At 35.6% G+C, this 26,500-nt stretch overlaps 1 protein-coding gene across 1 annotated transcript in view; it reads right to left on the bottom strand.

Annotated features, from left to right (window-relative positions):
• LOC137650789 (uncharacterized) overlaps nucleotides 1-26,144 on the bottom strand; it is a 30,064-nt gene extending 3,920 nt beyond the window's left edge. Inside the window, exons 1-6 of the mRNA XM_068383944.1 lie at nucleotides 24,879-26,144; nucleotides 23,997-24,367; nucleotides 22,958-23,531; nucleotides 22,559-22,717; nucleotides 22,081-22,298; nucleotides 17,851-18,023 (exon numbers count right to left, since the gene is read on the bottom strand). Coding sequence (XP_068240045.1) covers nucleotides 17,851-18,023; nucleotides 22,081-22,298; nucleotides 22,559-22,717; nucleotides 22,958-23,531; nucleotides 23,997-24,367; nucleotides 24,879-26,144 — 2,761 coding nt within the window. The remainder of the gene's footprint in view (nucleotides 1-17,850; nucleotides 18,024-22,080; nucleotides 22,299-22,558; nucleotides 22,718-22,957; nucleotides 23,532-23,996; nucleotides 24,368-24,878) is intronic.
• Between the last annotated feature and the right edge of the window lie 356 nt (nucleotides 26,145-26,500).

The raw sequence follows: 26,500 nt of genomic DNA on the forward strand, positions 1-26,500 counted from the left end.
AAAAATTGTTTGGTAATCTTAATCCAAAACGGGATTTAGTCCAAATTATTTTATCACAATACTCTGTAAATGACAACTGTGATTATGCAAGCCATATATTTTTTTTCGTTACGGAGATTGAAAATAAGAACTCAGCAATGCATGTTCTGATATATATATATATATATATATATAATATGATAAACCAAGGTCTAGATTCATATTGAAAAGTTCCAAGAGTTATTATAATTGAATACACACACACACTCACACTCACACACACACACACACACACACATATATATATATATATATATATAGAAGGTATACTGTATATTCATTTTAGAGGAAACGGCTGAAAATGTTGAAGACACTGAGAGGGAGAGTTTACTAGTCCTGACGATTCTGGTGCCCATCTAAGCCTTGATGAACTACTAAAATGGAGGCAATTAACATATCTACTACACGAATAGCTATAAAATAGTATATGTGTACTTGAAAATGGTCATGAGGTGGAGATTCTGTGAGCATCGCTATCAGACAATGAATCAATAATTTCCTCATCACTGCTGGCCAACTTAAGATATTTTCTTCGGATGCAGCATCTTTGAATCAGGAAGTTTAGTTTATATTTTGGGATAACTGGTCAAGGGATACAGATTTTTTTTTCTTTTATCTGCACAGTAAAGGTTGCATGAAATGAAGACAATAAAGTTTTTGTGATACTGCTTTTAGAGATTATATTATATCTTTAGTGCTTATTTTTATAGAAATAAATTTGATTATATTCTGTGGTGTAGTATTGAAGGAAGAACTTTTCAATATATAACTTGTTTGATTTAAGAGGTTGAATCGAAAATCGCGTAATATGTTTGGTTTTTTGTCCTGAAAGTACGGATTTTATTATGAATTGTAGTTTAGTCATGTCTATCAGAATTTGATTATGTCTTATAATAATATTAAATCTTCCGTACTTAGATATGCTATGTGTACTGAGTTTGTGTGAATTGCAGGTTTTATTTATACATTGCTTCCATTTATACTGTTTTAATAATCAGGATTTCCTATAGTTGATATTACTTCCAAAGAATTCTGTTTTATTTTAGTAGGTCAGTTTTTATGTTGATGTTAGTAGAAATAGTGAAAAAGTATTGCGTGGATTATCAAATTTCACCTAAAATAGGACTTTTGTACGCAAAAAGTTATTTCATTTTGTGATTTTGAAGAAGGGAGCATTTTATAACCTATCGATTTAACCGTTTTTTCGAGTAGAGATTTGCTAGACACCAAGTGATTTGCGTTAAACCATTTCATATAATCGAAAGTCAATTTATGAAAAAGAGGTACGTACAATTGTTACAAGCAATATAATGATGGTAATGGTATAGATTGTGCGGTGAATCTTATTCTCAATCTACGTCTGGTTTTTGTTTCTGTGAATCTGAGTGTAAATAGAATTGGGTGAGAAAGCATTCTTGAATTCTTAAGAGAGAAGTTCACACTTTAATAGAGTTGGAAATCCAGCTTTTAGGGAATTATCATTATCATTATCATTACGAGCTAAGCTATAACCCTAATTAAAAAAGCAAGATGCTATAAACCCAAGTGCTCCAACAGGGAAAAATAGTCCAGTGAGGAAAGGAAACAATGAAATAAAAAACTACAAGAGAAGTAATAGAAATTCAAAATAAAATATACTAAGAAGAGTTACAACATTAAATTAGATCTTTCATATATAAACTACAAAAACTTAATGAAACAGGAGAGAGAGAAATTAGAAAGATCAGCTTATCCAGTGTACCCTCAAGCAAAATAACTCTAATCCAAGGGCAGCGGAAGGCCATGGTCCACAGGCTATGAGACTGCCTAAGACAATAAAACAATGGTTTGATTTTGGAGTGTCCTCCTAGAAGAGCGCTTACCATAGCTAAAGAATCTCTTCTACCCTTACCGAAAGGAAAGTAGCCACTGAACAATTACATTGCAGTAGTTAACCCCTTAAGTGTAGAAGAATTGTTTGGTGATCTCATTGTTGTCAGGTGTATGAGGACAGAGGAGGAAGTGGAAAAAAATAGGCCAAAATATTCATGTATTTGTAGGCAAAAACAAAATGAGCCGTAACCAGAGAAAGGGATCCAATGTAGTACTGGCTAGCCAGTCAAATTACCCAATAACTCTCTAGCGGTAGTATCTCGACGGGTGGCTGTTGCCCTGGCCAACCTATATGTACTTTTGGGGGTTAGATTACTTTGAACTTGGCGGAAGTTTGTGCTCTTCCGGGATTGTGCTTCTTAAACAATGTTTTGTACAATCATATTCATATTACATTTTGTCTTGTTTATGAATTAATTTAAGGGAAGCGTGATATTTGCTTCGTAGTAAAAAGATCGCTAGCATCTGCTCTAAACATTTGGAAAACTTTTGTTTAATTGAAAGAACATATTCTATTTTTAATTGGCTTCCCAGATTCGTTATATTCACAATTCTCATGATTTTCAACATTATTCCACCTGGAAACAGGACCTGTGTCATATGCAAAAATTCCCGTCAAAAGTTTCATCGCGAACTTTTTAATCGGATACTTGTTTTTGGTGAAGCCTTATTGTCGTCATGTTGAAGACTGAAATAATAAGCATGCTAACGAACATCAATATTAAACGGTGGCCGTTTAAATGTATCGTAATTCTTTTATTGGTAAGGAATGAATAAACGCCATACTTTTCTGTAGAAATCCTTTAAAACGTAGTGTTGACTGCATCAATCATGGTAATTGTTTAATAAATCCATAAATTTTAATAGCTAAAAATAAATGATTTTGAAAATGTGTGTAAATGTTTAAGAGAGTATGCGTTGATTTATTTATGCAATAGTGATGGATGTGGTTGGTGTTATCTTTTAAAGGCAGGAAATATTACAGGTTTTATGTACGAGTATACAAAGCGCCCTTTAGTTGCCAGAAAGAAAGCCACCAGCCACCCTTTGATGTACAACCGCTAGAGAGTTATGTGGTCCTTTGACTGTCCAGACAGTACTACATTGGATCCATCTCTCTAGTTGTGGTTCACTTTCCCTTTGCCTACACATACACCGAATAGTCTGGCATATTCTTTACAGATTCTCCTCTGTCCTCATTCACCTTACAGTACTGAGATTACCAAACAATTCTTCTTCACCCAAGGGGTTGACTACTGAACTGTAATTGTCCAGTGGCTACTCTCTTCTTGGTAAGGGTAGAAGAGACTCATTCGCTATGGTAAGCAGCTCTTCTAGGAGAGGGACACTCCAAAATCAAACCATTGTTCTCTAGTCTTGGGTAGTGCCATAGCCTCTGTACCAAGGTCTCCCACTGTCTTGATTTAGAGTTCTCTTGATTGAGGATACACTCGGGCACACTACTCTATATCGTTTCTCTTCCCTTTGGTTTTGTTAAAGTTTTCACAGTTTATATAGGAAATATTTATTTAAATGACATTGTCCTTAAAATATATAATTTTTCCTAATTTCCATTCCTCACTGGGCTATTCTCCCTGTTGGGGCCCCTGCGCTTATAACATCTTGCTTTTCCAACTAGGGTTGTGGCTTAGCAAGTAATAATGATAATAATAATAATAATAATAATATTAATAATAATAATAATAATAACAAGAAGCATCAATCAACAGTTTCACTAATGAGTTAGTCGTTTGGGACCTTAGAATTTAGTAGTATTTTATCGCTCTATTATTATTATTATTATTATTATTATTATTATTATTATTATTATTATTATTATTATTATTATTATTATTATTATTATTACAACGATTATTGTACTGCAGTCGTCGAAAATGACGTCTAAATATTTAGATAGATATGCGCACACACTCTCACACAGATTCAACCCTTCCCACCCCCTCCCCTTTTCCTGACTGAAACCCGCTGGTTTGGCAGTTTTGGGGAGAATGTGGTTTCTTAGGGTATGACTACTTCTCTCCCCTTTGAGCGTGTTATGAAAGAAATATATGCAGTATATATGCAAATATATATATATATATATATATATATATATATGTATATATATACATACAGTATTTATATTATACACTACAGTATATATATGTATATATATATATATATATATATATATATATACATACATATATATATATATATATATATACCACAGTCTATATATGTATATACTGTATATATATACATATATATATATATATATATATGTATATATATATATATATATGTGTGTGTGTGTGTATGTATGTAAATAAATAAATACTAATAAATACTATATATATGTGTGTATATATACATATATATATATATATATATATATAGTCAGACATTTGCTCTTTATTATATAGGAGAGATTATTATCAATCAACATGAACATTATTTTGGTACAAAAGAAACAGGCAATTAAAGGAATCGAAGGAAGGAAAACTGAATACAAAGAACCATATGTGATGAAAAAGTGAATGAAATATGAACTTATTAAAGATAAATAAAAGGACTGGTCTCAGCTTACATGAAAGGGGGTATAATTTTGTAACTCAATAAACGGGGCACTATTTTTGGAAAAGGAAATAACTAAGGAGTTGGTCGCTTAATCATGATGATTATTTTAGCCACTGACATCCGGGTCAATACGGATAAAGATTAAGGCATGATTTGGAGTGTTGACATTAATGTTTTTTTTTTTTTCTTTTTTTTTTGTTTGCAATTAAAACCAAGATTAGACATTTTCTCTTTTATTTTGGGCGGCTGTTTAACCCTGTGTAAGGAAGTTACTTATTACTCAAATATTGAAAAGAATATAGACCATTTCGAAGAGGATACATTCTAATAACCTGGTGATAACTGGAGAGAGAGAGAGAGAGAGAGAGAGAGAGAGAGAGAGAGAGAGAGAGAGAGAGAATTCTAAAGCATGACGGCAGACATCCACCCAAACCAGTGCCCTTTGGTATATTGTTCTGCTCAAAATGAATACCTGATGGCATAGATAGGCAGGTGTTGCGTAGCTTCGTTGCTTGCTACTAAACCTGATTTTCAAACGAATAAGATATTTTAGTCGTATATTAAAAAAATTCCCATCAAACTCCATCATATTTATATATCACTTTTGGACTCGATACCAAGAATGGATTCAGGAGTTCAAAAGTCTTACTACTTGCATTCATAAATTCACTGGAGAAATATTTAATTTTTTTTTTATTTTGCTATAAAATGTTGACTTGATTCATAAATTCTAAATAGTTGCGGTTTTATAAACAGCAATGGCAATCCAAGGTAACAGAACAGTTTTCTTTAAATTTCAAAAATTCACTGATATCTGTTGATGTTTGACCCTTTTCCTAAAAATACAAAATGTTTAACGGATCTCGAACTTCTCATATTTTTAAAAGGCGAAGTTCCCTCCTGATTATATAGAGACCTTTTTTAGTAATGAAAGTTTTTTTGGGCAGTATCTGATGAGCGAGTATTAAATGACTATTTTGCGACAGGCTTGAAACAAGAAATCTTTTAAGAGCCATTGCCAATAACACGTGAAATGGTGCAGATTTGCAGCTCACTCCTAAGAAAGGTAAATGATGGTCGTGGAATGCAATACATCTATCTTTTAAAGGGAGAAAGGTTATCAGATTCAGGAAAAAGAAGCAGGGAGAGGATTTCGAAATTTTCCAGTAAAACGGAAGAAACAGTTACTGTAAACTTGTACAGTGTAATCCAGAATAAACAGATATCGTTAGGGTCAACAGTATTGTTAGTATTTAGAATGTCAAAAATATTCAGATATGCACACACACACCTGCACTCACAGGTCACCATGGTATGACTACTTCCTCTCCTCCTATCCCGGGGATGGAGAGAGCTTGGTGTGACCGTATATATATATATATATATATATATATATATATATATATATATATATATATATATATATTTATATATATATGTATATATATATGAGGCCTATGCGAGGGGAGAGAAGTAGTCATACCCTAAGAAACCACATTCTCCCCAAAACTGCCAAACCAGCGGGTTTCAGTCAGGAAAAGGGGAGGGGGTGGGAAGGGTCGACTAACTCATTAGTGAAACTGTTGATTGATGCTTCTTGTTATTATTATTATTATTATTATTATTATTATTATTATTATTATTATTATCATTATTACTTGCTAAGCCACAACCCTAGTTGGAAAAGCAAGATGTTATAAGCGCAGGGGCCCCAACAGGGAGAATAGCCCAGTGAGGAATGGAAATTAGGAAAAATTATATATTTTAAGGACAATGTCATTTAAATAAATATTTCCTATATAAACTGTGAAAACTTTAACAAAACGAAAGGGAAGAGAAACGATATAGAGTAGTGTGCCCGAGTGTATCCTCAATCAAGAGAACTCTAAATCAAGACAGTGGGAGACCTTGGTACAGAGGCTATGGCACTACCCAAGACTAGAGAACAATGGTCCTCCTTTTTCTTGGGGTACAGGTCTCTTTCTTGAGGGTAGACGCGGGCACACTTTTCTATCTTATTTTGTATAGTTTATATTTGAAAGATCTATTTTTATGTTGTTACTGTTCTTAAAATATTTTATATTGTTCAATACTTTTCTTGTTGTTTATGTGTTTCCTTTCGTCACTGGGCTATTTTTCCCTGTTGGAGGCCTTGGGCGTATAGCATACTGCTTTCCCAACAAAGGGTGTAACCTAGAAGTAATAATAATAATAATAATAATAATAATAATAATAATAAAAATAAACACGGTGAGGGATCAGAAATAAACTATGTTCGACAAAAAGGCAAAATGATAATACCTCAGACTGATGTATTTCATAAATGATACGAGTAAAGTCAGAGTGAGTAAATAAAAGAAAGCATTAACAACACACGAGCAAAAAGGATCCCAGTGTACAAGAAGAATACTTCCCTGGTCAAGACCATGTTTTTCTTAAAGTCCTCCGACAAGACCATGAACTTGCTTTGCTCTCGGGAGATTTAGTGCCAAAGTTTTAACTGCAAAATTCTTGAAGTATTTCTTTGCAACCACAATTCCAAAGAGAAAACAATTGAATTAAACTTTTTCCCGAGTTCTTTTCCGAGTTGTCTTCATCGGTTGGTGTTCATACAGCGGACGATGTCCTTTTCGTACTCTCGCCAATGCCTATTAGTTTCAATAGGTCATTAATTTCTAAATATCTGTAGAAGTATATATATATATATATATATATATATATATATATATATATATATATATATATATATATATATATATATATATACATATATATATATATTTGTTTGAATGTATGTAGGTATATAGATATATATATATATATATATATATATATATATATATATATATATATATATATATATATATATATATATATATATATATATATATATAGCACCGTGCGCACACATTTTATGTATTTATGTCGATATCCCATACTTAATAAAAGAGCAGTTATCTGGCCATATATATATGTAATAAATGAAATAGTTAATTATTACATGTTTAAAACACATGATGTAATATGTCATAGTGGATGAAGATGCTAGCGTGAGATTTGCTGTAGTCATATAAAATCATAAACAGGATGTACTTTGCAGCCTCGGCAATGTAACATTTTTCTGAAACGTCAACACCAATGTATAGCGTGTGAAAGATTGTGTCGTCACCGGATGCAGGTGTCTTCCGAGAAAGAATGTAAAGTTTTCATATTGTGTTTAAATGCTAAGACAACTAAGCATACGATATCTGTGATATCGATGATTTAAGCAGTTCATATCTATACTTCACCTGAATTGGTCATCCGACCAAACCAGCTCCACTCCTGTGGAGCTGGTAACTTTTAAAGTTACTAAGATGAACTTCATTTTCAAGACTTAACATCTTAAACAACACATACTCAATGTGTGCTTATAAAAGTAGCGCACTAATAAATGGTGGCAGCGGTTAAACTCTAAGAATCAGAAAATGATCTTCAAGTAATTAATAATAAACTCTAAGAATTAGAGGAAGATCTTCAAGAAATCAAAAATAAAGCTGTAAAAACCAGAGAAAGATCTTCAAGAAATCAACGTTAATGAATCTACAATTTTGACTAAGTAACATAGTCCATCGAAATATACAACATTTGATGAATGTTATACATACAAACTGATGAACTGGATCTTCAATCAACATCCTAGGAAACCCAAGGACTGACGTTCAACGCTTACAAAACATATCCAGGAAGCAATACATTCAACGGAAACTCGAACAATACATCGCTAACAAACATCAAGAGAGAGAGAGGATGTGACGACATCACACAGAACCATATATAAGCTAAGTACAATTTTTCAAATTCATTCCAGTTTGGGCAGTGAAGTGTAGTTATCACGAGTCGTTAGTCGATTATTACTGGGGTGAGTGGTTTGCTAATCTTTTATTTTCCTTTCATTAAAGGAAACTGTGTTCAACTCCGAATTCTCATCTAGAATTTTTTCTCTCTTTGTGCTAATTCCATTTTCTTTCTGAAATTTACAGGAAATATCTTTGTGTTCGGTTTTCTTTCAGAAATTCTCGGGAAATGTCTTGGGATTAGTAAAATTGTTTTTGGGAATTTTATTATAATCTTTGTCAGTGGGTACTTATGCGTTTACGCAGTGGACGTGTGTATTCATATAGGTATTTTGATAGAATTGCAAGGGGTCGAAGAGATAGGAAAAGAAATACAGCAGTCATGACGCCCCCTGTGAGCCCCACCCCTGGACCTAGTGGCATAGGACAGACTAATCCTCTCCCAATTGTGACGCTTGTAAATGCCAGGTCTGCAATCCTTCCTTTTCAGGGTCGAGTCAATGGGTTCTTGCCTCAAAATGTGGAGTCATGGATTTTATCCGTCGATGCCCATTTAAATGCCAAACAAATCGTAGACCCTTTTGTACAATTACAAGAAGCTGAAATTTTATAGATTTTTCTAAGGGGGATGCGAGTGCGTATTTAAGAGGTGTTTCATTTCAAGAAACAGTTACCTGGGATGATTTCAAAGTTAGGTTACGCGCGGTCTATGGGGGTGAAGAAGCCTTGGATGTAGTATTAACGTTAAGAAATACACTTAATCAAGCCACTATGAATCGGCTTAATGTTATTGAGAGAGCAGCTCTCATAGCTGATAGGCTTAATGAATATCAGGATATTTTAGGTAATTCCACTTGGGTTACTAGAGATAACATCTCCCTGAAAGATTTTTTACGATTAATGTATTTAACTTGCATGACACTTATGTTGCCTGAAGCTTTAGTGCGGTGTTTTGATAAAAAGTTAACGCCTGCAAGTACGGAATTGGATGTATATAAACAGATAAAAAAACACATGGCTAAGTGTCCGGATCTCGATCCCGTGTTAACTCAAGTTTTTGCAAAGAATGAAACAAAGCCAAAAACAGTGAACGTAGTTAATAATAGTCAAGTAGCAGGAATGACGTGTTATAATTGCAAACGTCAAGGTCACTTAAGCGCGGACTGCAGAACGAAATTCTGCTCGATACATAATAGTTCGACTCATTCATACAATCAGTGTTACTCGCGTAAGACACAACAGAATCCCAGAAATACACAGTCAATTCCACAGTCAGTTCCATATGGAAATAAAAAGAAAAATCCTCATTTTAACAATAAGAAGAAACAACCATATGTCAATGCAGTTTAGAGTCCGAAGCAAACAAACACTTCTTCGAATGTCGCTGAGCCTGGGTCGTCAAACCAGACCTCGCAAGGTCAGACTAATTTTCAGAATGTGCAGAGCAAAGCAAATACCACATAGTTAACTCCAGTGGGGAAGAGAGTGATGTTGGGTCAAGGTCATTCATGTCAACATCAATAGTATTGAATAATCAATTTAATGTTTTATCAGATAATTGTGAGGCAATAGATTTTCCTATGAAACACACGGCCGAATTAAGTAAAACAGTGCATGCTCCCGTAGATTTGCAACAAATTCAGACAATGATAAGCCAAAATGAGTTACGACCAACCTTATATGCTGTAAATTTAGAACACAAATCATTTACGCTATTTTTTGACTCTGGTAGTCCACGTAATATCATGGATTTGAAGACACATCATTTGTTGTTTTCGAACTTTCCGATTGAAAAATCCGGAGTTAGACTCTCGGGTATAGGAAATAATGAATTAAATGTCATAGGCATAACTCATGTTCAATTCAAAGTCGGTAAACGCACGTTTGCCGATACATTTGTTGTTGTACAAAACATTGATATGTATCCAGCTGTAATTATAGGATACCCATCTATGGGAAATCAAAACATTATCTTAGCCCCTGCCAAGCACGGCGTGTATATCAAAGGGAAATTCTATAAGTCTTCTAATACCTTAAAATCAGTTTTGGATAAAAAGGAGACGACAAATGTAACCGTAACGTACGTTGAAGAACCAATAACTTGTCTCACTAATAAAGAAATAATATACGCGACCCAGCAGAATTCTCGTTCACCCGTAATATCATCTTGCTCGCAATCTATCGAGCCAAACGTACCTTCGAATTTAATAGTGCAATTAAAGAAAACATTACCGGGATCTGAAATATCAATCCTTTCCGACACTTTGAAAACTAACGGATTGTCTGTCACACAAGCTATTTATACAGTAGGCTCACATCAACAATGTAATATTGAAGTCTGTAATCATTTAAATAACACTTTAGTAATTCACAAAAATCAACATATCTTGGATGTAGAAGTTTATAAACATCGTATTCTTACCGTTGCTGAAATCAATCACTCTCAATCAGTTGCGGATGAATCCCTTTTGCAATCTATTAAAAATAAAATCAATAAAGACATTCAAGACGAAGAAATTCAGCAGAAAATTTTTGGACTTTTAACTAAATATCATGATGTTTTTTCCACTACGGATGGATCCTTAGGAAAAACAGATGTGATCGAGCATCAAATAAGGTTAAAGGACAAGCAGAAAATTATCTATGTACCCTTGTACAGACTCCCTATGAAATTCCAGAATGAAATGGATGATGAAGTAGGTAAAATGCTAGAAGAAGGAGTCATTAGGAAATCAAACAGCCCTTATAATTTTCCTTTAATAGTTGTACCGAAAAAAGATCGAACATGGCGTATCTGCGTCGACTTCCTCTAAACGAGGAAACGATCCCTGATCGATTCCCAGTGCCATGTACTGACGATATTTTGTCTTTGTTAGGTCAGAATAAATATTTTACCAGTTTGGACTTACTTAAAGGCTTTCACCAGATATTATTAGAAGAAGATAGTATCCCATACACAGCCTTCAGCACAGCCACGGGACATTATGTATTTTTACGGATGCCTTTTGGTTTACGTTGTGCTCCAATAGCATTTACAAGAATGATTAACATAGTGTTTGGAGACTTGTTAGGGGATATATTGCATGCCTATATGGATGATCTTGTAATCTTTTCCAACACCTTAGAAGAACATCTACGTAAGTTAGAACTAGTACTACAGAGATTAAGACAACATAACTTAAGGGTAAAGATTAGTAAGTGTGAATTTTTCAAAACAGAATTAATATATTTGGGTTTCATGGTGTCAAGCCAAGGTCTTAAAGTAGTTCATGATAAGGTGTCGGCTATACGTAATTTTCCCATACCTACTAATGTCAAGGGAATACAGCAATTTCTGGGTTGTAGTGGATATTACAGGCGTTTTATACGCAACTATTCAATAATAGCCGCTCCTTTAACTGATCTTACGAAGAAGGGCGTAGATTTCATATGGTCTGAGCATCATCAACAGGCGTTTAATACCTTGAAAGATGAACTGTGTAGTTCTACTATCTTAAAATTTCCTGACTTCAGTAAGGAATTCTTCATTGCAACAGACGCCTCAGACTTCCGAAAGTAAGTATGCAGTAATAGACAAGGAAGGGCTAGCTATTGTTAATTCACTAGTGCATTTTAAGTTCATAATTTACGGTTATCCCGTTAAGGTTCTTACTGACCATAAACCACTAACCGAGTTCTTTAAAGGCTTCAACCACAGCCTTAAACGAACTCGGTGGCATTTGATCATTCAAGATTTTGGCGCAAGAATCGGGTATTTACCTGGGAAAGCAAATATCATTGCTGATGCATTATCACGCAACCCCGTGTCATCTTGTACGGAGCCTTTAGCTGAATTAATAGATATATCAACATCCATGCCTATTGTTAAAATGATATCTGAACAAGAAGATTTAGGCTTGAGCGCTGAATTATTACAGACTGAGCAAAGAAAAGATCAGAAAATAGAAACAATTATAAATGCTTTGAAAGGCAATCATAAGGAAAAGGGATATATAAAGTATAAGCAGCAGAATTATATAATTAAAGATGATATTCTGTGTAGGACTGTGACAAGGAAAACCCGCAATACACCACATGTAACTAACGACCAAGTAGTAGTACCAATCTCACTTATTTCCACTGTCCTGAATTGGTTGCATTCAAATCCATTACATGGACACCCGGGGTTCTCATTAATGTCACAGAAAGCCAAATCATTGTTTTATTGGCATACGATGCTTACGGATATAAAAAGACACATAGCGAATTGTTGCACATGTCAGGAAAACAAAGGGCATACGAAAACACCTGTCAGCCTAGGGGCTTATCCCGTGCCCAATCAACCCTTTGAAAGAATACATTTAGATTTGTTAACAGGATTTTATGAGTCAGACAGAGGAAATATGCACCTCTTAGTAATTATAGATGCTTTAACTCGATATACAGAACTACTAGCGCTTAAAACTAAAACTGCGATTGAATGCGCTAGGAAGTTTTACGAGTGTTACATTTGTAAACATGGAATTCCACACATGATAATCTCAGACTCGGGTGGTGAATTTAATAATCATTTTCTTACCTCATTGTGTGAATTCCTTAGCATAAAGAAAATAAATACCATGATATATCACCCAGAGTCGAATGGGCTAGTGGAAAGGGCAAATAGAAAAGTTTTAAATATATTAAGAGTAACACTAGGGGGATCAGACCCCAACTGGGATATTGCAATACTGGTGGCACTGAGTACTCTGAATCATTCATATCATATATCAATTAAAATGTCACCGCATGAAGCATTGTATGGTACCCCAGTTAGAACGCCTTTCCATATATTAACGCCTACAACTAATCTATCAAATCCTTTAAAAGAATGTATGAATGCAAGCAAAAGTCGATATGATATCCTTCAAAAGAATTTTGAAGAATCACAAATCATAATGAAAAGGAATCATGATAAAATAGCGAAGCCAACTAAAACATATACCGTGGGTGATAACGTGTATATACAGATCAATGTGCGTAAAGGACTCAATTATAAACTAACACCTAAATTTGAAGGCCCATTTAACATTTTGGAAACTTTAACGGCCAATAGGTTTAGAGTTCAAAACGTATCCCAACCCACGGATGAGAGAATAGTACCATTGGCTCATATAAGAAATAAAAAAAAAAGAAAAGGAAAAGAGAGGGAAAGAAGTGAGGGAAATTTTTTTTTATTTTATGTGATTAAAAGTTTTCTTCTTAATACAGGAGTAATTACATATATTTTTCTCGTTACAGGTTTCCAAGATGAATTTTTTGTTGTTGGGAGTGATATTGTTCGCTCAGACATTTTTCTCGTGTGGGATGAGCTCTAAAACTAAAAGTATAGATTTTGAATATGGCACTATAGTTGAAAGACAAGAAGACGTTTTTATTACATCTAGTAACGTAGTTGTAGAAGTGAATATGCAAGCAATTTTTCTTCCAGAGAATGATGTCACTAGCTTAAAAACCACCATTTCAAGGTTTTCTGTCTCATTGGATGAGTTGCATAGAAGACATTTTCATTTGACTACAGAGAGTTTGCTTGGATCGACATTAAAAGTTGCAGAGATGCTATCTGATGACTTGAAAAAAAAGACTTACGAGACAGAATCTTTGGCTTATGACCTTTTGATGTGGACTGTAAGACACGAACATAAAGAAAGACGAAATCCGTTTATTTATGCTGCATTAAACATCTTTGGGTCTATTGTAAGTTTAGGTTTAGGAATTTCCAATCGTCTTAAGATTAGTAATCAAAATAAGAAAATTGAGTTCTTGACTCATGAAGATGAATTGATTATGTCAGAACTAAGGAATCAGTTAGCTTCGATCAATCAAATTATGGATTTAGTAAATGACCATTCAAATAATATCATTCAGATTATGGAAGTACAGGATTTGTTGGCAACGTTAACGTATTATGATTCAAAGATAGATCACATACATAACAGAATTGCTCATTTCATTTAGAAATCCAAGGATTATGTAGAAGCTATCACGTTAGCAACTAAAGGTGTACTGTCGCCCCATTTGTTGCCTATAAATTACTTAAAGTTAATTCTGGAGAACGGAAGGGATAAACTAGGCTATGTTCCTTTGTTAGGCGAACGTAGGATAGAATTTTGTTACAGCCTAATTACAGTAAGCGTTGAAAATAACAAGATTAGGATTACAATTCCCTTTGATTCTTCTGATGCCTGGCAATCTTACAGGATATCACTATTTCCGACTTTCATGACGAATCACTCAAATCCAGTAATATCCAGTTTGATAGGACAGTATTGATTTCCCCAGACAAGGAAACATATACGGTCACTAAAGACTTAAATCAATTAACTCACTGTTCAGACGCAATGGATAGAAAAATATGTACAGCTGACTCATTTGAATTCCATAAAAACTTAATGGATTCATGCGAGTTATGTATAGTGCTAGACGGTGCTCTCTCCCATACAAGTGAAAATTGTCTGGATAAGCTTATCCCTTTGACAATAATGAGTTCAATTGTAGACTGAACAATGGCTCGTGGATACGATACGACAAGTACGGCTTCAATGTATCATGCCCGGACGGATCCACGTCATTTGCACACATCTTTGTTGCAGCAGATGGTTGTATCGGGACTTCCCCTAATTCCATGGTGACCGGGCTAAGGACAATCATCAGAGAACGAGCCTACTTCGCGAACTTCACGTGGACGTCTACAATGCCAGCACTACCTCTCCCGTACAACAAACAGGTTGCCAAGCGGTTGATGAAATTGACCGAGATGGACCACCTGTCACCGACTTATAAGGAATTTCTTCACCCCATACTACTAGCAGGATTAAGCGTTACGGTGATGATATTTATCGCCGTGAACATCCTTGTTTGGCATAGGTTACGGAGCAGTTGGAAGCTAAAACAGAACGTTTCGCCATGTCCAGACAAAACTCCTTATTTAATTCAGTTTAAAGCCGTTTGAAGTGGCCACCTCATTCGCTAAAGGAGTAAAATGCTCTGGAAATTGTGTTTGTACGAAAAGCTGTTAGTACGCTAGTAATATGTAATTGAAGAAATTATCTACATTGCATTGTTAAAAATACATTTAAAAAAAAAAACATTTAAAAAAAATATAAATAATTTTTTCTCTCGGCGTTTAATAAAATATATAAGCCGGAATGTTAAAAGAAAAGAGAAAAAAAATAATAATAACAGAATCTATGGGCATCTAATAAAATATATCAGCCCTATATATATATATATATATATATATATATATATATATATATATATATATATATATATATATATATATATATATATATATATATATATATATATATATATATATGTACGAAACCGTGGTACGTGTATGTACCAGGAATTCGTGTTTGTGCACTAAAATTTAATCTTTACCAAGGTAACAAATATTTTTATTAGTTACCGTGTTGTGTTAATCTATGTTTCTGACAAAGGTAACAATTATTCTTTAACAAGTTACCGAACCATATGTATATCAGTATTTTTTTGGTACCATATAATCATTTGTTAGCAATGTACCATATATATGATCTGTATTTATCATGCATTTTTTTCTTTGCTTTGGTAATATCTTTTCATATGCATTATTGTTATTATTTTTTTGATGTGCCTATTTGGACATTCGTCCTCATTTGCTTATGGCTAAAGTTAAACAAAGAATAATACATACGTCCAGTCACACCTAGTAAACATATTTTGGCTTGTTAAATTTTTTTTGAAAAAATTGAGATAGCTGGCCGAGCTAATGTAATAAATGAAATAGTTGATTATTACATGTTTAAAACACATGACGTAATATGTCATTGTGGATGAAGATGCTAGCGTGAGATTTGCTGTAGTCATATAAAATCATAAACAGGATGTACTTTGCAGCCTCGACAATGTAACTATTTCCTGAGATGTCAACACCAATGCATAGCGTGTGAAAGATTGTGTCATCACAGGATGCAGGTGTCTTCCGAGAAAGAATGTAAAGTTTCCATATTGTGTTTAAATGCTAAGACAACTAAGCATACGATATCTGTGATATCGATAATTTAAGCAGTTCATATCTATACTTCACCTGAATTGGTCATCCGACCAAACCAGCTCCACTCCTGTGATGGAGATGTTTAACACTGTTGTTTTTAGAGAATAAATCACTTTTAAAGTTACTAAGATGAACTTCCTTTTCAAGACTTAACATCTTAAACAACACATACTCAATGAGTGCTTATAAAAGTAGCGCACTAATATATATATATATATATATATATATATATATATATATATATATATATATATATATATATATATCTATAGATATATATATATATATATATATATATATATATATGGTCAAGCTTAGCTCTCCACGTTCCTCGGGTAGGAGGGAGAAGAAGTAGCAATACTCTGGTGAGAGGGGGTGCATGTGTTCGCGTGCGTCCGTGTATATCAATCTGAATATTTAGCCATTATTTTTGTCGGATCACGAACACTTATATATATATATATATATATATATATATATATATATATATATATATATATATATATATATATATATATGTGTGTGTGTGTGTGTGTGTGTGTGTATTGTACAAGTGGCCATGTTCTCATGAAAATAACTTGTGGCTTTAACCATTTTACTACACTCCTTACTGTACCCCTTTTATCATCAAGACCAGCTCTTAAGGAATATACATAAGCTTACTGTACTGCTCCATTTCTGAAATCGCTACCTTAATGGTTAACAGATAACGTGTAAGCCAGCTGAGTGCCACAATAATGACCCATGCTCGAAGTTTTATTTTGACTCACATTTTGACTCAATCCAGCCAACAGAGATGTTACATAAGCAACGAAATGGCTCAAAAATGGCACATCACCTCTAGCATTTCTTCCCATCAAAAGGACTTAAGAATTTGGAAACAAAGCAGAAAAGTTTAATTAAAGTTTAAGTTAATGTAAATTAGTTATTCTTTTTCATTTGTCGACGGAATATTAATGCAAATTAATATATATATCTGTCTTTAGATTAGAAAAAAGCTTTCTCCTGATGTTTTGAGTTTCATTCTGTGCTGGAATTTGAATTGCAGATTTGAATCAGATTTGTCTCATATCCAATACGATTTCTTGAAATCAAAGAGTAACGAGGAGACCCACTGTCATTATTATTATTATTATTATTATTATTATTATTATTATTATTATTATTATTATTATTATTATTATTATTATTATTTTTATTAAGTAAAGTGAACATTCATATGGAAATGTATAGAAAGTTATTAATATTCCAAGGAAGCGTTCACAGAACAGAACTGGAATATAGAAAAAAAAAATAACAACGGGTGGGAGGGAGAGAATAGATCCGCATTAATAAAGAAAAATTAATGATTTGCTCGTTAAAAAAGAATTATGAAATGTGTAAATAGAATGCTTTTAAATACTCTTTCATGGAGATGATTGATGTTAATCACATTGCCATGATATAGAACTTATTATCACGTACAGTTGGACACAAGAGTCCCTGGCAAACTTCGCTCTGAGAAAGTGCACTCTTTTAAACCCGTAGTTCGCGACGAGTAACCAAGCAGGTAGTGTAGAAAGAGATGGCAGAGGTGGTGGGCGGGGCTCAACACAGGAACTCGCCGCGCAGTAAGGGTGTTGCTAGGGGCACCATTTCTGACTGAGATATACCAGAAATTCCCGTGTTCAACTGTACATCAATGTACAGTACATGACTATGCTTCATTTTATTTTGGAGACCTATGGTATTATATCTCACATTTCCTTACAAGGCATTATAATTACATATGGACGTTTCTGAAAAAAAAAAAAAAAAAAAAAAAAAACATTGACATTGTCATAACGCCAACAGAAAATTATACAATTTGGCTTTTAATTAATTTATTTTATTATTGTTCTTATTATTTCGTTTATAGTTTTTCTTTAAAATATTTCTGGTTAGTTGCAATTTCTGCATATGATATCAAACAACAGAAAATGATCTGTAAACTGAAAAATATTTCGACTGCAATTCTCATTTCGTCTGGATTTAAAAAAACTCACAAAACTTAACAATTGTGCGTCCTCTCTTCTTCAATTGTTTTCAGGGCGTTCAAATTAGCAGTTGTTTCTGTGCACCGGGAAGAACTATTTTTTTCTACGATCTGAATACCGAACACAAAAAGAGGAAACAATGTCCACATTGACCAAGGACGACAAATGATTTTTGAGGTTCCGGTTTTATGTTCATAAAGGAGTCCTGTTGGGCATTCTTGAATGGGAGGCAGATGAATGATGAAGGTGGTTGGGTGGGTGGGGGGGGGGGGGGGGCGCTCGTGATTTTGGGGAGGTGCTCGTGTAGCTGCCTCGAGAGGAAAACATAGTTTCGAGCATCGCTCTGTTGCAATTTTTTTTTTTTCATGTATAGAAAGTCTCTTCTACCAATGTCAGATACTCAAAAAAATAAGACACTGAGACGAAATGGATATTAAATATAATCTTAATAATAGTGTATCATATCCGTCATAGTGACGGCCAAATATTTAGATACACATACACAGATTCAACTCTTCCCCCTTTTCTAACTACAAAACTGTAGTCTAAGCAATTTGTGGGTAACTGGTTTCCGATCTCACCCGGGTAGGACTACTCCCTCTACTCCCTACCCGATGGACGGGTAGAAACCGAGTAGGTATACATTTGGGTAAGCCACCCAGCATGACTGGAAAGATATATATATATATATATATATATATATATATATATATATATATATATATATATATATATATATATATATTTTTTTTTTTTTTTTTTTTTTTGGCCCAAGCCATGTCGTCCTAATGGAAGTTCCTATATGAAGCTTCCTAAGGGATATATGTACTACAGTGATATTCCCTGAGAATTTTACCTTTTAAGTATCCATAATTCTAACTCCTGGCGCAAATATCCTTAAATTTCTCTCAAGGATATCGCATAATATCAGAGGACGTATTCTTGACACGCCACATAGCAATCTGCACCCCTAATAGTGTTAACGCTTCGAGGGGGAAGTGGCAGAATAGAAGGGGAGCTGTATGAAGGTTACCCTAGTTCTCATAATATTGAGTATCACAACAGCGCCATATCCAAGATGGCGAACATTCCTTATTTTGTAGCGATTTCGCTTAGTGGTGTTCCCTGTTGATCTGACATTTTCGATCGATTTTCATGGATTTTTATTATGCATTCTCCAGCTTCTTTCGCTTCTGAGAAGTTAAGCATTGAATCTTTACAATATGTGTTTTTAGTTCCTGTCTCACAGTGAAATTAGAGTAATTTATTATGATTAGGAGCTAGGCCTGTTACTGGAGGCGCCATGGGCGCTGTCGTTCATTGAGTGTGTTATTTAGTTAGTAGAAAGACATTTCCGGTTTTCAAAATAGCATTAATAAATTATTTATGAAGCTATTTAGGCATTTTTATATTTGTAGAGATATTTATATGCATAAAATTTTTCCTTTTTCTGTGTCGAACGTATATGTCAGAGTTTCGGTGATATAGGTAACCGAGGTCTCGCCTTGCCTAGGTAACCTAACCTAGGCAACATATACTTTCGACATTTCCCTGGTTACCCTTGTGTATTGGTTATCAATTCATGGGAGATAGATATCTCCTGCAATTATTATATAACTGATACTCGTTTCTATTAGAGATTTAAGGGTAATCCCTCTTCCCTCTGAGTGTAGCCTTTGGCTAAAACCCTAATGGGTCGGCCTTGAATTTTTAATTCAGGCATGACTAACCTAGGGTTTTTCTGTCTTCCCTTAGCTGCAGATGGCAAGTTTTGGGATTCGGTCAGAAACTCAGAGTATTTAGTCTAGTGTCGGCAGTTGGCCGGCAGGGTGAATAGTCATTCCCCTGCCGGCTAGACTGCCAGCATAGGAGACTAGCCCTCCCTAGGCTACACCTGAAGTAGTTGTATGATGCTGCCATCTTCTCCCTGTGGTCTAGTAGACTAGGCCTATGCTCGCTGACCCTTGGCTGAAGTGTAGTATCTTCTTAGGCCTAGGATGACGTGGCACTGGAACTCTGTTTCTCCCTTGTTGAGAGGAGGTGGCACTGCTACCATCCCCTTAACTGTATTGGCACACCCTAGGCTGGAGAACAGATGATTCTCCTGCCGCCTGGGATGGCGCCGATACTGAAACAGAGTTTCTTTAAGGTGTTTACGTCTGACAAAATTGCCAGCTCCTACCACAGCTCATATAGGACCCTTTTTCCTCCCCCTCTCTTCTTTTATGATACCGGTATCCTGCAACCTTACCGATGCCGGTGGGTTGCTGGTGCCGGCCAGACTCCCTCCCCACTGCCGTTGTCTGGCTGCCAGCGGCTATGACAGCTGCATGCAGCCATGACAACTGCCGGCGGCCAAGTTGGTTGCCGGCGACTATGTGTCTTTCATCTGTCGGCGGCTATGATGGCTGCCGGAGGCGATGCATACTGCTAGTAGCCATGCCAATTGCTGGCAGCCATGACTGCTGTCGGCGGCTGGCAGCTGCAGGCAACCATGATGGCTGGGAATGGGAAGTCCTTTTTTGTCTCTAAGGTTCTTCAGTTCTCCCTTGAACTGCTAGCCACAAGTTCTATTGCCGGAGTACCGCCGGCCAGACCGGCACAGATAGGTGCTGACTCAGCTGGCAGCATGCCGACTGTACTAGTACTGCTGGAGGCTAGCCTGCCAGCAGTGTGTCGGCGGGACCTTGCCGGCAATAGTACTGTGGCTGGATGGTAGCCTGTCACGTGAATTTTAAAATCAAAGCCTGTTATGGCTTAATTCACTAGGGTGAAGTAGACCCTTCCCTTATAAAAAAGGATCACATACAAGACAAATGGTAAAGAGCAGAAAGGAAACTATTTTCTTTATAACATAGTATTTATTACAAAAAAACTTAAACCTAAACAATACGAAACTAACACGAAAAAATACATAATGTATCGAACACACAGCAACGTATAACGTAATTAAATTTGACCAAGGTAAAATAGTCAGTACAAGACTTTCGGTCAACACCTAAAAGAAACCCACGGAGAGATAAAGCACACGTAACAAAAGGTATCACCACCCAAGACGTATTACGATAAATGCTGTCCGCTCCTTGGGATTCTTTCAGTGTATGTGAGGGCTACTGGACCACGTCCTTATACAGCCCCAATACTCCTCAAAGCAGAGCACCTCTTTGCTTGCCGACGAGCTTCCGACTCCCGTAGTCAAAATCTCGGCTACGTTATCGCTTCGTTAACAAGCTGCAGCGAGAGTCAAATGAGTGAGCAGCACTTTAAATACCTAACAGGCAAATATCCTAATACATGTCATTATATTACATGACAATATCTCTCTGATGATTCAAGAAATTGCAAAATTTCTTACAACCAAACAAAAAAAAAAAATACTACTGGTACAAATCAAAAACCTGTACAGGAACATATATACATTACTTGAACATTATAGTATATACAAGGTCAATAACATACACAAGGTCAACACTTGACATACATGTAACACGTGCCCCAATCTATAAAAATCATACTACTCCACAATTTTCGAAAGAAATCAAATGTTTACAACCTACTCAAGCAGTCTGGACCAACATTTTCTTTACCAGGAATATTATGTATGGTATATTCAAACTGTTGTAAATACATGGCCCAGCGCATTAGTCTACTGTTAATGTGACCAGCAGAGTTTAAGTACTTCAAAGGTTGGTGATCAGATTCTATGACGAATGCCTTCCCGTATAGATATTGGTAAAACTTCTTTACAGCCCACACTACTGCGAGGCATTCCTTCTCGATTACAGAGTAATTCTGCTCTGCACCTTTGAGTTTCCTGCTAGCATATTGCACTGGCCAACGTTCGCCATCAACATATTGCATAAGGATTGCCCCTAAACCCACATTTGATGCATCTACCTGCTACACAAATCTTTGGTTAAATCAGGCAACCTAACTATTGGATGGCTACTTAAAATGTTCTTTAACTTTTCAAAAGATTCTTGGTGACACAGACTCCAGTTTACTACATTGGATTGAGATTTCTTTATAAGGTCTGTTAGAGGTGCAGCAATAGTAGCATAGTCAGGGATATAATGGCGATAGTATCCAGTCAAACCAAGAAAAGACTTTACCTCCCTTTTTGTCTTTGGTGTGTCTACATTTAATACCTTACTTACTTTGTCCTCAGCTGTCCGAGATATACCGTTACCGATCTTACTGCCCAAATACTCAACAGAAAAATAACCAATTTCCGTTTTGGACGGCTTAGCTGTGAGAAATGCTTTTCTTAAAATATCCAGTACCAGCCGCAGAGTTTCCTTGTGCTCTTCCCACCCCTGTGAATGAATCAAAATATCATCAACAAACAGCTCTACATTTTTCACACCATTAAATAATTTCCTCATCATACGGTTAAAAGTAGCACCAGCATTTACCAAACCAAATGGCATAGTTATAAACTGTAGGAGTCCTCTATTAGTTTGAAAAGCGGTTACTTCTCTACTCTGTTTTTCTAAAGGTATTTGCCAATATCCTTTAGAGAGGTCAATTTTCGTAAAATACCTGCTCTTACTTACGCGAGTAATAATTAAGTTCTGATCTGGCATGGGTTCCGAATCAATTACTGTAAGCTTGTTTATCTTCCTAAAATCTAAGCACATCCGGTTACTGCCATCTTTTTTCTTCACCACTATCAAAGGTGTAGCATAAGGAGAATTTGAGCACTCTATAACTCCTAATTTGAGCATTCTTTCAATCTCCTTATCCATATCTTGCTGCAGAGCATAAGGTACAGGATATGGTCTACACCTTACAGGACCCTTACTAGACAGGTTTATCACATGTTCAATCACATTAGTTCTACCTGGTACATCAGTAAACACATTCTTGTATTCTTGTAATATTCTAGCTACCTCCTCCTTTTTATCTTCAGATAATTCCTGATTAATTTTAACATTAGACACATCTTCACTCTGAATATCACTCGGCACAACTGTTACCTCATATTCATCACTATCCTCACTAATCACTGCCACACATGCAAGATCATCACTCTCCTGATCATCTGTGAAAAGTACAGCACCCGATTTGAGATCCTCACTGCCCTCTGCCTCAACAGACTTACCCTTCACGTTATTGCCTTCGCTTATCCTATCATAGTATAACTTAAGCATGTTAATGTGGTATTTGCGCTCAACCCCATTAATATTAAGAACAAAATTATACCTATTAACTTTCTTTACCACTTCAAATGGACCTTGCCACTGCACTAGAAGCTTATTGTTACTTGTGGGCAACAGCAACAGGACCTTGTCCCCTTCATTTATTTCCCTTTTACAAGCATTTTTATCATAGTAACACTGATACTTATCTCTAGCCCTCTCTAACTCTTCTTGAGCCAGCCTACATGTATCCTGTAACCTTTCTCTCATGTCTACTACATACTCGTACGTGGTCCTCGTGCTATCCTCAATTGCATTATCTTCATTTTCCCACAGCTCCCTCAATAAACTAAGTGGTCCCCTCACAGTATGACCATATACTAACTCAAACGGAGAGAATTTGGTACTAGACTGCGGAACTTCACGATATGCAAATAATAAAGGATCAATGTACCTAGGCCACATCTTTGGTTGTTCTGTACACATACGTCTGAGCATTTTCTTCAACACTCCATTAAACTTTTCTACTAAACCATTGCACATAGCATGATATGGGGTAGTAGTAATACTCTTAATAGATAACAAACGATTAAATTCCTGCATTACTTCAGAGGTGAACTGTGTTCCCCTGTCAGATAACACCTCCTTTGGAATTCCCACTCGACTGAATACTGACAGCAAAGCCTCAGCTACAGTGACTGAATCTATATTCTTCAGAGCTACTGCCTCAGGATAACGTGTAGCATAGTCAACAATGGTGAGAATATATCTTGATCCATCGCTGGCACGGGGTTTAATCGGACCCACTATGTCCACCGCAACACGCTGAAAGGGTTCTTGAATCAGGGGCATTCTTCCCAACTTCACCTTTTTAACTCTTCCCTTGTCAACCGTGCGTTGCCAAGCGTCACACGACCTGCAAAATCTTGTTATCTGCACCGACATACCTGGCCAATAAAAATTACTTTGTATACGTGCTGTGGTTTTCTGTATTCCTAAATGTCCACTCATTAAGGAATCGTGAGCCAATTCTATTACTGCATGACGAAATTTATCAGGAACAACTAACTGATCATTAATAATGCCTTCATTTTGCACTATAATATAATATACCTTTCTTAATTAAGAAGCAATGAGATTTATTTTCATTCTTCACAAAGACCCTATTTGACTTAGCATGCTCAAAAACCTTTTTTAGCGTCCCATCTTCAGCCTGTAATTTCCCTATATTCTCTTTCTGCATTAAATTTATAACTTCTTTGACCTTAAGCTTTGACGGTCCCTTTAACTTTTTTTCTTGCATTTGATTCTGCAGTCGGGTGGTAACAGCACTAACCTCCGTACTCAACCCGTCAGTCGAACCATCAATTGCTCCAATCACTAAATCATAAATAGGATCAGGCATGCAGACAGCTAAGGTTTCGCCCGTGAAATATGGCGAGACAACATCAACAATAGCCTCAGGATATCTAAAAACTTGGTTATTAGCCATTTTAAGGTCAACATACTTACCAGTAAACTTGTGTTTCGGCACTAAAGTCCTTTTAACTAACACCGTGGTACACCCGGGATCACGAAATACATTAACGTCTACTCCTTCCACTGTACCTTTATCCACCATTAACTTGCCCCCATGACCAGCCACAGCTGCTTTCTCTGTCGCACCCTTACTCGCACCTTTACGTTTTGGACCCCCAAACCTTTCAAAACAATCTTTAGCAAGGTGAATACCACAACCACATACGTAACAATTTCTTGCCGTAACCTTCCTATCACTATCGGCATCCGTTTGCCATTTACTATCCCCAGTGGTAACTTTACTTGCAGAGGCACCGTGCTTTTCATGACCACTACTTAAACCCTTTTTGCCATAATTTAAATGGGCCTCCATATACATCTCGGCATATTTTACAACTTGATCAAATGTTTTCATTTCATGTTCCTTCAAAAATACAACCATATCTTTGTCACAAGCATTTGAAAATTCTTCTATTAAAATTAAATCAAACAAGTCATCAAATATTTCTTCACAATCTGCTAATTCCACCCACCTCTTAAGGTTATTTTTCAATCTATTCCCAAATTGCTGAGCGGTCTCGTTCTTAAAGAATTTACAGTTACGAAATCTCAATCTATACCCTTCCGAAGTACACTGAAAACAACGTAATAATGCCTCTTTAACACTAACAAAATCTTTATCTTCAACAGGTGAAAGGTGCTGGTAAGTTTCCAAAGCTTTCCCTTGTAATAATGATGCTAAACTAACAGCCCAAATGTCTTTGCTCCAGCCAGCACTAACGGCTAAACGTTCAAATCTTAAAATATAGGCGTCAATACTATCAGTTATATCATTAAAAACAGGCAGTTTAGGTAGCGAGGGTTTACACAAACTAGAATCTTTTTCATTTCCCTGCATCTGTAACTTTAATCGTTCGACTTCTAATTGCTGCTTTCGCATTTCTCTTTCCACTGCCCTTTCTTCTCCCTCTCTTTCCCTTGCCCTTTCTTGAATAAATCTTTCCTTTTCAACAAAATCCCTTAAATCATCGCCTTTGTAACCCATTTCCTTCCCCAAACTAACAATTTCTTTTAAAGTAGTCATATCTAAAAGCTTCACAGACCTTATCTGCAATACACCATACAGTCTTGTAAAATGAATGAACAGTCCCTGTTCGGGCGCCAAATTGTCATGTGAATTTTAAAATCAAAGCCTGTTATGGCTTAATTCACTAGGGTGAAGTAGACCGTTCCCTTATATAAAAGGATCACATACAAGACAAATGGTAAAGAGCAGAAAGGAAACTATTTTCTTTATACATAGTATTTATTACAAAAAAACTTAAACCTAAACAATACGAAACTAACACGAAAAAATACATAATGTATCGAACACACAGCAACGTATAACGTAATTAAATTTGACCAAGGTAAAATAGTCGGTACAAGACTTTCGGTCAA

This window comes from Palaemon carinicauda, chromosome 12, assembly GCF_036898095.1.
Source record: "Palaemon carinicauda isolate YSFRI2023 chromosome 12, ASM3689809v2, whole genome shotgun sequence".
Classification (NCBI taxonomy): domain Eukaryota; kingdom Metazoa; phylum Arthropoda; class Malacostraca; order Decapoda; family Palaemonidae; genus Palaemon; species Palaemon carinicauda.